The following is a 14,605-nucleotide window of genomic DNA, read 5'->3' on the forward strand; positions in this document are numbered from 1 at the left end:
GTAGATGGGCCAAAATAACAAATTTTCATCCAGATATTCACTGCTGCGTGACTGCAGACACTGTTGCATATACCCATTCTCTTATTCACCATTGATAAGTCTGTACATACTGTATATCAATTCTTATTCATTCACATTTTTACTTGTTAATGAACTGTAGAGTTACCTCATTAATTCAGAAACCCAGTGCAGCCGTCTAGTGACAGAATCTAAGAGTCAAACTATTACATTTTATTTGTATCCATTTTGGTTGGTTATCGACGATTACCTGAACCTCTCCTGTGTTACACGCTTACTGCTGTTGCTGCTATGACTTTTGGCTGCAGGCAGAATTTTCCCCATGGGGAATCTTAGTTAATACAGAACAAAAAAGAAACATAGTGGCAACCATACATTGCTTAAAATGTGACATTGAACATTAACATTTGGTCAAACTCTGTGGTATCCTTCTGCGTTTCCAACCTTGTTATTTCAAATACTGCACTTTCTTGTTGTTCTCTCCATAGCGGTGCATTATCGGAGGTGAAGCAATTTCAAAATTGTCAGCTCATTAAATTCTCATACGGAGCCACTTCTAGCATCTCAGAAAGAACTGGCTTCAGGGGAAGAGGCAAAAACCTGCTGATGCCAACTGTTGTATGTACCAAAGCGTAGCATACAGGATTTCAGGATTCCTCTTTGATCAGTCTCTTACTAATATTCCACAGTAGTCCCTGCAGGGCAGTCACTGTGGTATGCATACAGTACCAATAAAGAGTACAGTATGCAGAGAGAGACAGTTGGCATGTCATTTAAATGGACATACATGGCCTTTCTTCAACAGCAGGTAGGGGTGGGTGATATGGAAAAATACAATATCACAATATTTTCCCAAGCTGTATCACGATACACGATTCCTTTTCACATAGTTTTTTATGGTTATTTTTCAAGTTACTTGACAAAAACTAGATTCTCTGGGTTCCTTTTGGGAGGTCTAAATTGAACTGTACGTATGTAACTCTGACAGTATACAAATTAAACCAAATGGGTTTCATAAACCAAATGGGTTTCATTTGTATACTGTCAGAGTTAAGTGGAGACCTTGACATTTTTAAAGTTTGAGAACTTCTGATTTAGACCACAATGCAGGTTTAAATTGAATTCTCTGATGAACCTCTGTATTAACGATTAAACAGGATTTTTTACAAGGCTCTCTCAATTGTATCACAATGTATGATACCTCTGAAAAATCGTGGAGACATTGTATCGTCTCAACGATAATTATCACCATATGGCCCACCCCTAACAGCAGGTGAATGACTCGCCTCGCCTATCACTGCCAAGTCTCAGGAGTGACAAATCAATACCTTTCATCAAACCCAGGAAGTATCACATGCCTTGACAACAGTTTTCCCTGGGCTCAGCATACTGTGAGAATGAACAGAACCCTGAAGTTCATCTAGGAAACTATGAACCGGTGGACCCCCTTCCATGAGTCCATGTCGTGGCACATCAGTTTTCATTGGCGTCAAAATGTATTAACAAACTGGACTTTCTTTTGTGTGTGTGTTAATAAGATTGTAATTGCAATGTAAGTAATGTACTTTAAACCAGTGGTTCTCAACCTGTGGGTCGGGACCCCCAGGGAGGTCCCAAAATTATTTGGGGGAGTCCCCAGATGATTAACTTAGTGTGAAACATTTTATTCTCACTCTACAGTTAAGGAACCAACACAAAGTTTAAGTGTATAGCACAGTTCTAAAGTGACAATTTAAGGACTTTTTAATACCTCTGAAATAACAAATTAAACATTGGCCAAATTGTCAAATATTAGAGGCAGAACTAGTGAAAATAGCCAATCTACATGCTCACAACGGCTCGCGACGCGAGGCGTTGTGAGCATGTAGATCGTCTATTTTCACAATAGAACCGTGATATACAAAATGCCTCAACTCTTAGTGCTCGTCAGGGTTAAAATATCATTATTCTGGGGTTCCCCAGTTAAAAAATATGATTATTTAGGGGGTCGTGGCCTGAAAAGGTTGAGAAACACTGCTGTAACTGGTGGCGGTTTGATTGATTGATTGATTGATTGAAGACTTTATTAGAAGTGTGCATAGGAAAAGGTACAGTTTCATGACGGTACAGTTCACTGGTACAAGGTCTACTAAAAGGAGATCCATGAAAAGACTAAGCTTATTTCCACAGGAAACCATTTAAGTATCTCATATAACATTGAATGACAGACGAATAGAACACAGTACTATGCAGTAGATATGTAAAGAAAAGAAAAATGAGAGAACAAAAAAAAAGAGTCTAAAACAGTAAGTAAGTAAGTATATACAAAGAAGGGGCAGGGGAGGGTAGGGTTGGGCTAGGTTCGTTTTTTTTTTACCAGTTGCGAACGGCTGCTGTCTGTAAGTGGTTTTTCAGGGCAATTTTAAAGGATGCTAGTGATCCACACTCCTTTATGGCCTTCGGTTTATGGCCTTCGGTCTCTCATAAGCCCTCCTAGGGTTTCTTACCTCGCTCCCACAACAATATTCTGTCACCTCTTTAAAATAGTTGCACTCTGTGTATATGAAATACATATAATTCTTGTTGTGCAAAAAGAAAGTTCATAAAAAATAAATCTTGTTTTGTGCCAGCCTGTGATCAAGCAATTTCAAAAGAATAACATAAAAACTCTCTGTGACCCCCACAGCATAACCCAACTTCTGTCACACAGCCAGCTGGCCAGTGCTGCCGTAAAGGCCTTGAATTTTTCATGTGGAGTCTATTACCCATGGTAGCAGTACTGTAGTTAAACTGTTAAATCATGACTGGATACACCAAGGATCATTTGAATTCAGCCATATACTAAAGACAGAGTTCCCACCCATTTTTACCAATTAATTTCCAAAACTTTTCCAAAACGTTTGCAGAATATTGAACCCAATTTCCACGACTATGTAACAATAATTCAGCTCAATAACGAGTCGCTTACTCCTATGCGCAATGCCCAAAGACAGGCAGTGTATGCCAGTGGTTCTCAACCTTTTCAGGCCGTTACCCCCGAAATAATCATATTTGAACTGGGGACGCTGACGAGCAGGAATTTTGTATAACACGGTTCTATTGTGAAAATAGCCGATCTACTTTTTTTTTCTATTGTGAAAATAGTGAAAAACGCCTCGCGTTGCGAGGCGTTGTGAACATGTAGATCTATTTTCACAATTTCTGCCTCTAATATTTGACAATTTGGCCCATGTTTAATTTGTCATTTCAGAGGTATTACCAAAATCAATAACCAAAGACAATGCATAGCTATTTCTTCCAGGACCTTCCAGGACCCTTGATCAATTCCAAAACTTTTCTAGTACTGGATTTTTTTTTTTTTCTAATTTCAAAATATGTCCAGGAATTTCATGACCGTGGGAACCCTGGTGATTAGGATCTTACAGGACAGAACCTAGGAATCCATGCTGGGCAAAAAAGACCTGCTGTGCCACCTTGAATACTGTAAGTAAGCAACCAGAAACATTTAATGACCTTCGAGGATGATCAAGACATGCAGAAGAAGCTCTCTAGAGATGAAAGAAATGGAAATCCCAGAAATTCAACAGAGACAATAAGGATATGAGGGGAGGGTAATATCTACTACTGGAGGAACCCCAAAACGGATATCTAAAACACAGCCTGTAGGATTAGGAGATACAGTATCTTAAGTGAAAAGTTGACATTTTAGCCTGAGAGTGGTGCTGGAGGCAAGGTCATGAGGTCGCTCAAATAGTTATCGTTCATCCTCCAGAAAGCATGAAGGTGCTCATTAAGTTTCATGGTATCCCTTTTTAAATGTAGATAAAACTTGTGTACAAGCGAGTCGTCTTGTTGGTTTATGGAAATTAGGAGTGCTTTTAGGAGTGTTTCCAGTTACAGTTGCAACTAAACAATATACGCAAGCACATCTTCTTTGCTGGATTAACGGCGGCAAAGAAGATGGTAGCTACGCGGTGGAAACCTCCTCATACGTTAACGTTTCGCCAGTGGGCCTTAACCTTTCTAAATATAGTATATTTAGAGCAGTCGATAGCAAGATTACACGGAGCAAAAGAAGAAACCATTAATATATGGTCGGATATTGCAGATAAGCTTAAGGCTATGATTCAAGAAATCACTATATAGTGGTAACAGCATAGCACAGGCATGCACTATTGTACATTCCGTTTTGGTCCGGGGAAAGGGGGTGTGTGTGTGTGTTTTTTTTTCTCTCTTTTTGTTCTCTTTCTTTTCTTCTCTTTTTTTTTTTTTTGTTATTGTTTGTGTCGTTTGTCTGTAATTTGTATTTTTCTTTTGATTAATGTTTAACTTTTTCTTATTCTATTCATATGTATGTCTATAATCTTGATTCACTCATGTTATGAAAATAAAAAATAATTGATAAATAAAAGGAGTGTTTCCTGTTCTGGCGAATGTGTTGAGGTGAAGTACAAAAACAGAAGTTGGAACTCACGCTTGTGACTTTGCGGTAGATCTGAGCAGCATTTTGACACTCAGAATAGGGGTATTCTGAAGTGGCCATCTCCAGCATGCACATCCCAAAGGCATAGGCATCCACAGCCTCGTCATAGTGCTCCTCGTACATCTCCGGGGCCATAAACTCTGGGGTACCTGCAGAAAATGCATGGGGTTAGAAGGCACGTCATTGACTTAACCACTTAAACCCTACTGCAGGGGTCTTCAACAGGGGGTCCGGGACCCCTAGGGGGTCCTCAGAGTTACTACAAGGGGTCCTCCAAATACTTGTGTGAGAAACTTTTTTTTTTTTAAACCTTTTGAACCTTAGTGTCCATATTCGGAGAACTTATTAAGTATTGACGGTTCACGTTATCTGAAAACACAATTTGACATGAATCCAAAATACGCTGATGATTGTGCTGTCAAACAATGATACGATATGGAATCAATTAACAGTTTGAGGGGGTCTCTGCTTCATCTCTCAACTAAGGGGTCCTTGGCCTGAAAACATTGAAGACCCCTGCCCTACTGTACTTAGCTGACCGAAGTCCCCCAGCGTCTATCCTAGGCCTCCTCCTTTTTTCCCCCCTCTACACTAAAATATCTTTGAAGAAAATAGAAGATCTACAAGCTCACAATGCGAAAGGTTGTGAGCTTTATCCACCTGTTTCCGCGAGAATTTACTGTAGCATTATCTGTGTGACACTTCCGGAGAACAGCAGACATACAAGCTCACGTCGCATCGCAGATGCAACCCTTGTGAGCTTGTAGATCACACTCGGCTGGGTGGGACGTTGGAAAGTTGTGGATAGATCTGCCATTTACCCCAAATGTACGACCCAGAATAGGGACGCAGAGTTTCACGTGGTTCAAAACATCCAAGAGCGTAAAAATGACCAGCTTGATTTGTGCACGGCGCTCTTGACAAGAGTCTCCTACCTATGACACTCTTGGCGAACGATGCCCTCTTGAGCGTTGCCAGTCCCAGATCCCCGATCTTCACGGAGCCCGTGGGTCCCGTGATGAAGATGTTGTCGCATTTGAGGTCTCGGTGGATGATGGGAGGGGTTCTGGTATGGAGGAAGTGGAGACCCTTCAGGATCTGCCTGCACCAGCTCCTCAGCACTTTGGGCTTCATTACTTTGAAACGCTTTAAGTAGCTAGAGGGTAGAGAAGAGACCTGACATAAATTACGGGGGTTCACAGAGTCCATCATTGATGCTGGGTCGAAGCCAGGATGAAACGCTCGCACTCATCTGTTGCCAAGAACTGATGCCCCCAACACCCGCCCAACAACAATCAGCTATCAGGCCTAGAATTATTGAATGATTTAACCAGTGAAAAATAGCAGATATACAAGCTCACAGCGCGGCACCGAGTGCCGCGCTGCGAGCTTGTAGATCTGCTATTTTTTGAAAAAGTCGTGAAAATGTGTGCAAATCTTTGAATATATGTATTTTCAAAGAAAACGTTTCTAAGTCAAATTTTGCTTCTGGGTGGTCCCTGGAACTAAATATTTTGAGATGGGGGTCCGTGGTCAAATAAATATCATTTTGGGGGTCCTTCACGTGAAAAGGTTTGAGCACCACTGACACAGTAGTCTCTCAAGAACAGACTAACTGAGCTCCAGTTAAGTGAAAAGAACCTTTTCTTTGACGATGGCTAAGCCAGATTGCTGACATAGAAACATAGGTTTTTCAAAAACATCTTAGAAGGATTCAAAAAACACGGGTCAAAATTCAAATTTTTTCACGATTTTTCAAAAATAGCAGATCTACAAGCTCGCAGCGCGGCACTCGGTGCCGCGCTGTGAGCTTGTACATCTGCTATTTTTCAATAGTTAAAGCATAAAATAATGATACACAATATTGTGTACCCATTCTGAATGGGTAGCTACTAGCTACTTCTTTTCAAATATGCACACGTTCGGACAGTCCCAACATGTTGGCAGAAAAATTGCAGTGGTGTAAAACACTTGCTATAGGCAAGTACTGAAAAACAAAGAGGTTGTACATGAAAAAGTCGGTTTACACATGTATACAGAATGACCTAACAATAGTCCATGAGCCATACGAGATGTCGGTATCCGAAAGGTGGCAAAGGTTAACCATGCATTTTTGAAAAGCTCTATATCTGTAGATTATATTTTGGTATGATAACCCTTTCTGAGACACAGCTAAATTGGTGTTATCAACCGCTAGAGTTGGTGTCCCATTAACTTTACTATAGAGGGAAAAAATCACACTCGTGTGAACTGAGCGGTGGTGTGTGTGTGTGTGTGTGTGTGTGTGTGTGTGTGTGTGTGTGTGTGTGCAACAGCGCCCCTCCCTTAACATGTGTGGTCAGAAAAGGTTACTGCAGGCTACGGACACGGAGACAGACAGACAGACATACAGACAGACAGACCCACACACACGGCCACGTATAGGAGCGTTGTGACCACCGCTCAAAAAAGGAAAAATGTATCTGCTTTAAGTAGCATATGAGGGGTCAAACTAGAGGTTCTTCATGATTCTGAATCCATTGCAAGCATCTGTTTTGCACAAAAAACATTCCTTGGGCTAAAACGGACCCCACAAAAGTGTGAAAAGTGATGACTCATCAATTTTCATCACTAAAGCATAGTCTCGTGGGACCGTTTTTAGCCCAAGGAATGTTTTTCGTGCATAACAGATGCTTGCAATGGATTCAGAATCATGAAAAAGTTAAAACCCCTAGTTTGACCCCTCATATGCTACTTAAAGCAGATTAACTTTTTTGTCATTTTTTCATGTATAGTAAAGTTAATGGGACACCAACTCTAGCGGCTGGCTGATAACACCAATTCAGCTGTGTTTCAGAAAGGGTTATCATACCAAAATATAATCTACAGATATAGAGCTTTTCAAAAATGCATGCCAAGTTACCTCTGCCACCTTTAGGATACCGACATCTCGTATGGCCCATAAATGGACTACAAAGGGTACTTACACAACATATTATTACTAAAAGACATACGTACGTACTATGTCATACTAGCAGAGGGTGTTAAGTAACAAAAGTACACATTTTATTTAACCCTCGTGGAAAAAAACAGAATTAATGCATTTCCCGGGGCTGTCTTTGTACAGTACGTGAGCGATGAGATAATCAGAGGTGTGTGTGTGCCCCAGTGTCATGTGTGACTGAGTTTGCCCTAAAGCACGACGCTCACGTTTTCAGTGTCCCTGACGTCATGAGCTCCGTCACCAGGACAATGCACTTTTTCCCTTTCAGGGGAGACTCCCAGAAGTCGTAGAAGCGTACAATGTTGGGATGCTGGAGACCCTTGAGCATCTCTCCCTCATCCTTGAAGCGCTGTCGCTCCGCTTTGGACAACTTACGATCCTAGAGAGAGAGAGAGAGAGAGACGGAGAGTGATCAATAACCCATTTAGGCCTAGAATTATTGAATGCTTTAACCAGTGAAAATAGCAGATATACAAGCTCACAGCGCGGCACCGAGTGCCGCGCCGCGAGCTTGTAGATCTGCTATTTTTGAAAAAGTCGTGAAAATGTGTGCAAATCTTTGAATATATGTATTTTCAAAGCGAACGTTTGTGACTCAAATTTTGCTTCTGGGGGGGTCCCTGGAACTGAATATTTTTGAGATGGGGGTCCGTGGCCAAATACATATAATTTTGGGGGTACTTCATGTGAAAAGGTTTGAGAACCGCTGACATAGTAGTCTCTCAAGAACAGGCTAGCTGAGCTCCATTTAAGTGAAAAGGACCTTTTCTTTGACGATGGCTGGCCAGATTGCTGACATAGAAACACAGGTTTTTCAAAAAGTCTTAGAAGGATTCAAAAGACACTTATAGAATCGGGTCAAAATTCTAATTTTCACGATTTTTCAAAAATAGCAGATCTACAAGCTCGCAGCACGGCACCGAGTGCCGCGCTGTGAGCTTGTATATCTGCTATTTCTCAATAGCTAAAGCATAAAATAATGATACACAATAATGTGTACCCATTCTGAGAGAGACAGAAAGAGAGAGGGGCGGGGGGCAGGAAATAAGATAAAGGGCCAAAGGGATAAGAGGACAAAGGCATAATAACCATTGAGATAATAAATACAGTGCTCGGAGTTGTTAATTTCCTTGATCTTGTTTGTGACTGTGAGTGTGCGCGTGTTTGTGCAGCGTGTGTGCGTAATCTGCGTATGCATGCGTATTGCGTACACGTGTATGTAATTAGTGTATCCACCTCAGTGCAGACGTCCACTCTAATTGGATCGTGTGTAATGTCCCGGCTGATGACAGCAAGGAGTGGAAACACCTGGGAGGAATCCAGGGCAACGGCTTCTTCGAGTAATAACAGCCAACCTTTATAATAATATGATGCACATAATTGTGCGAGCGGGGTGATTCAGAGCGCTGTCCCAGTCAGAGGTGATTCCGTTTCGCACCAGCTTTGCCCCACCCAGATTCATCAGTGATTTTTTTTTTTTTTTTATAAAACCAAAACACAACATCCCTGAAGCTGTGAACAAATGGTGTGTCCCCTTCCTAATGATAAACGGAAAGGCTGATAACTAGGGGTGTAACGATATAGTAACTGAATCAAAAAATCGATTTTAAATTTGCAATGATCTTACTATATCGTTTGCAAAAGCAAAATATCGCACCGTTTTGGCTTTGAATCGTATCGTTTTAAAATGCGGTAATCGGTATCGAATCGTTTTGCGATGCAAATAATTGATTGTTTGGAAACTAAGTATGTGTGCCTTGTATTTGGCAATTTTAAGAGGGAAAATGAAAAAGAGGGGTCTAATTACCTTTCCATTCCATATAGCTACTCTTGGTCTATCGATAAATGTGTGTAATCTGATCTCTGTGTTCATGTCAAGGTGGGTTTGTCCATATGTGTTGAAATATAATGTCCATGTATTTGCTGGATAATCACAGAGTTTACTTCCATAATAATAGATTCTTTACACGTTTTACAGATTTCATTTCTTTGCTAAATAGTTACTATATCGATTTTAAATCATTGAATGGAATCGTATCGTATGGCCATGAATGACCAATATCGTCCATGTAACGAATAACCATGTATCGTGATGAGTATCGTATCGCTGTTAAAATGTATCGTTACACCCCTACTGATAACCACAGCGGTCCCCAGGGGAGCCGTGGGCTCGGCGCACCAACAAAGTCACACCCAACAGCCACTGCAGCAAAAGGTTACAGTTCATCGATCTCGCTCACCAGACCTCCCCATATCATCACCACCACCACACACTTTTAGCTTTCCTCACCACCCACCAACCCCTGTGTTCCATCTCTTCCCCTCCCCCCATATCTGCAATCCTTTTCCATCTCTGCACCCCCTTCGCACCAACCACTCCCATCATCACCATCCCCCCAGCATCCCACTCACACCGCTCCATCTGCCCTCCCACCCCCCTCAAGCACAACACACTCCCAACTCTGTACAACCACGACCGCGCGGCGACAATAGCGAGGATGCACTTTCATAGTGTTATGGTTTCTTTAACCATAACTTTAACCACCTCCCCCCCGTGCACACACACACACACACCGCAGAGAAGGCTTACGTAACACAGACAAGCAAGGAACACATGGACACGAAGCGCGGTCCCCCGCCCCGCCCCTCGCGGAGACAGACTGACATTAACGGCAGAATGTAACGAACACAAGCCAGGGGGGAGATCTGTTTAATTATTCATCAACAGCAGCGATCTCCCCTGTAAGAAGGGGATGACTGAAAAGGGTTCAAGTGCAACAAATAATAATTCAACATAGATAAATACATTAATACATATATATATATATATACAAGAAAGGTTGTTGTGATGGGAGGAGAGTCGTGATTTGGGTGATAGAACATGGCTTGCTTAGTGTGTATTACACCCGGACGTGTGCACATGTGGGTCTATGTATTTGTGCATTTTCACTGCACTCCTCTCTCAAGTCCCATGAATTATTCAGTTCTGCAGAGAGCCTGTTCCACGGAGCCAAGCAGAGCTATACAGAGCTGACACTGGAGTTTGGGCTGAGCTAAGTTTGGCCGGGTTATCCCCAAATGCACCATGATGCCGCGCCGGGGCGGGGGGATCGAAGGATCGAAGTCGTCTACTGTCAACTGGAGGAAAAAAAACGACGGAGGAAAAAGAGGAAGGTGGTTCGAGGCGTAGGAGGATCCGTTCCTTTTAGTTGATGTCAACCAAACCCCCATTCTTCAACCAGGGGTGTTGCACCAAATTCTGGGCCCTGGGTACAAGGATTCACTGCAGGCCCCCCATGAATGTTCTTCATAGGGGGAGGGGGTTTAAGCCATTTAGACCCGAGAAAGCATTATTTTGTGCTTTAACTCTTGAAAAATAGCAGATATACAAGCTCACAGTCACAGCCATGCTGCGAGCTTGTAGATCTGCTATTTTTGAAAAATTGTCATATAGGTTTTTTGAAAAACCTATAATTCTATGTCAGTGGTGCTCAAACCTTTTCATGTGAAGGACCCTCAAAATGATATATGCATTTGGCCACGGATCCCCATCTCAAAATATTTAGTTCCAGGGACCCCCCAGAAGCAAAATTTGAGTTACAAATGTTTGCTTAAAAATCAAAGATTTGCACACATTTTCACGACTTTTCATAAGCGCGGCACTCGGTGCCGCGCGGTGAACTTGTATATCCGCTATTTTTCAATAACTAAAGTATAAAATAATTAAGGCCCCTCCACCTTGGGCCCTAGTAACTCAGTCCCGCTTTTCCCACCCTTGTGAGTTGTGACGCCCCTGTCTTCAACCTAAAATCTTCTTTCATTTCCCGCAGCCCTCATCTCATCATCATCACCCACTTCCCAGCATATCCTGCTGCTCTTCCCCAAACAACTGCCCTCCACCCTAAACCTCCCAAGGGGCCTCCCCCTGGCCCGTCGTCGTTTGTTCTTCAGGAATCACACGGCTGTTCCCAAGTAACCCCAAGTTTCTCCCCCTTCCCCCACCACCCAACCACCCGCAACGCTCCCACTCTTCCTCCATTTGCTCTCCTGCATATCTGTTTTCCCTCTTAGCAAACACTGGGGGCTCCTGCATAATTTAGGAGCCACATGGTGGCTCGGGCTTGTTGCACTTGGCATGGCAAGATAGACACAGACAAACACGTGTGCACACCAAGGCATTAAAAGTATACTCATGGCTCCCCCACCCCGACACAGAGTCTCTCTGTCACCCCCCCCCCCCCCCCCGCCCCGCCCCCATACACACAAACACACACACAGGGCTGTCACAATTATTACATTTTACATGACGATTAATTGTCACTCAAATAATTGTGATCAAGGATTAAAAGATGGAGCTAGGTTTTCAATGTAATGGGTCCCGGGACCCACAGGTGGTCATTCAAATGGGTCCCAGAATTATTGTATGGGTCCCGCGACGACACACACGCGACGGTGAAAACATCAAAAAGTACAAATAGTGGCAAATAGCTACTTGTATGTGGTTAATAAAGGACAGTGGCATGGATTTACAAGACAATCTCAATCATCTCATCAATAATGCCAGAACGCACAGCTGTGGAGACTCCACCACGTGCAGCTCAGCTGGTGCAGTGAAATGACTGATAGCAGGAAGCATAGTGGGGACGCAGGGATGCTTAGTTTAATGAGTCCTTTATTAAAAGTATGCGTCAGGGATGCAGGATGCAGGGCTAGTAGCATTTTTAAGTGTTTGTAACTATATTAACATTTCTCAACATGGAAACGATTATGACAATTATGCTAAACAATTACGATTACCTCAAATAATTGTGATTAGACGATTATGTAATAATTGTGAAAGGCTTACACACACACACACACTCACTCTCTCTCTCTGCCCCACACACACACACACACACACACACACACACACACACACACACACATCACAAGTAAAACAGAAACATCAACATGTCTCTGTCTGGCACAGCATCACTCATTATTCGGTTATTATTTTAATTGGCAGCTGTGCTGTAAACAACTGGCAGGTGCAGCTTCCAGGGATCTCATCACGTGTGTGCTGCACGGTAACCCCTATTCAAAATATTTTCATGAATAAGAGATCTAAAAGCTCACTGCGGCGCATTGTGAGCTTGTAGTCAGAGCTGTCATTTTTCGAAAGATGTGGAAGAACTTTTTTTTTTTTCTCGCCTATACTGATTGAATGAGTGAAAGTGGTTAATAACAGAGCTGCAGGTTGGCCATAGTGAAGTATGTAGCCACCCAGGCACAGCCACAGCTGGTAGGCGCAGGAAAAAATGGATTGTGACATTAGCAGGAAGTAATCTATAAAGCTCTGCTCCATTCGGCTGCCACCCACATCTCTCTGGCGTTCAGCTACAGTATATTAGTGCCGCTACGGTTGAGGGAGACTATATCAGCGCGCCAAGAGAGACCAAAATGACCAAAGCAAACAGTGAGAACATAGGCTGGGAGATGGGGGGCGGAGCAATAAGTATTTTAGATGTAGAAAATGTATTTGCTAAAAAAACAAACAAAAAAAAACTATGAAATAATAAAAACACTAAACTGCGATTACCCTTTTGTTTTCCACATAAAAATTACAAAAAAATATGTATCTTTGCAAGCAACACACCTGGATGTATGCCTTCTCAAGAACTATTGAAAAGGGACCCTAGAGTTAACTACGTTTAAGAACCACAATTCGATACCAATATTCCCGATCGATCGTCAAATCCATAAATTCTTCTATTTATTGTGTTACTGTAGCAGCATTTATATATTTAATGATTCTTCTTACAAAACATTGACATTGTATATTAAGTATAAACATTAGGAGATTGCAGGCTGAGGTCCTTTAGTATCCAATTCAACTTGTAGGAGTTGAAGCTGAGGTTACATTCAGTCCCACAGATAAATATTGTGGAAATAGCTGAGCTAGCTTGTAGATCCGCAAAGCCGATACTGATCAAAGCCGAAAGAGGCATTATCGGCCGATCGCGATCACTCACCGATCAATCGGCACGTCTCTAATTTCATGCATTTGTGAAAAAAGGCAATACAAATCTGTGAGAGACCACTATGAGGGAATATTGAGGCTCCTACAGTATATAACCCAGGAGAGGATGTTGGACTGCACTGCAATGAAAACAACTACACTGATGTCTCCAATCAAATTAGGCTTTGTTCAGAGTCAGAATGCAGGCAAATCCAATTTGTTTCTCAAATCAGATCTTTAGAACTGACTGTCCACGCTGTAATTTGCTAGTGATGAGATCGTATTAAGACATTGTCAACCTAGCTTCATTGGTTGCTGTGGTAACGACGCAACGACATATAGGCATGAGCAATGCTTTACTTACACTCGTACTTACTCTTACGCGTACAATGGCGGCAAAAGTAGCAGATTAAAGCCCTTTGCACACAGGACAGTTGCGTTTTTTTCGTTTGCTGCATGAATAAAACCCATTGGATTTGGTGTGCAATGCTGTGCGGAATCGGCGCTGCGGATCCCAAAAGGAGTCATAAAAGGAGTGATGAGTTTGTTTTACCGCATGCGACAAGACGCACGAATCGAACTGGGTTCGATCGAGAAAAAAACGCACGGCCGCAGCCACTCATTGCACGGCTAATTCGGATCCGGGGTGCATGAGGTCGTGGAGAATCATTGTTTTCTTTTAAAACAATGAAATTGTCCGTTTTATCCATGCGGATAAACGCGCCTGTGTGCAAAGGGCTTTACTGTACATGCACAGAATGCATCGCAACGCGTTGTTAGCACACATTTAGATATCAGATTTGAATCATTATTCAAACCACCTAGGAATGTGGTTGAAACGTAATCAGCAAAAATCAGTCTCCACTTGTTTTCTTGCTGTTCGTACTTAAAAAAAAAAACAATCTGATTCCATTCCATTCTTGATAGGCCAGTAGATGTGCCATTTTCACTGCGCAGTAGAATATTTTATATGATGGTGTATGTGTAATAATATGTATATTTGTATATGGTATCCTATAGTTACAATGTACAGATTCTTATTTCAGTAGTATATTGTTTATTTTTAGACTAATGCCATTTCCATAGTATATTGTTTAGATTGATGCTAGTTTCTTATGCACTACACTGTCTAAAACTCTAAATT

The 14,605-nt window shown here is 42.1% G+C and overlaps 1 protein-coding gene across 3 annotated transcripts in view; it reads right to left on the bottom strand.

Moving 5' to 3' along the window:
* Positions 1-14,605, bottom strand: part of LOC308291911 (serine/threonine-protein kinase WNK2) — an 82,389-nt gene that overhangs the window by 50,315 nt on the left and 17,469 nt on the right. For all 3 annotated transcript variants that reach the window (XM_080734054.1, XM_080734053.1, XM_080734052.1), the window contains exons 3-5: positions 7,670-7,842; positions 5,416-5,636; positions 4,472-4,629 (exon numbers count right to left, since the gene is read on the bottom strand). In XM_080734054.1, the coding sequence (XP_080590180.1) occupies positions 4,472-4,629; positions 5,416-5,636; positions 7,670-7,842 (552 nt within the window). The remainder of the gene's footprint in view (positions 1-4,471; positions 4,630-5,415; positions 5,637-7,669; positions 7,843-14,605) is intronic.

This window comes from Nannobrachium achirus (genome assembly GCF_963921795.1).
Source record: "Nannobrachium achirus genome assembly, chromosome: 9".
Lineage (NCBI taxonomy): Eukaryota > Metazoa > Chordata > Actinopteri > Myctophiformes > Myctophidae > Nannobrachium > Nannobrachium achirus.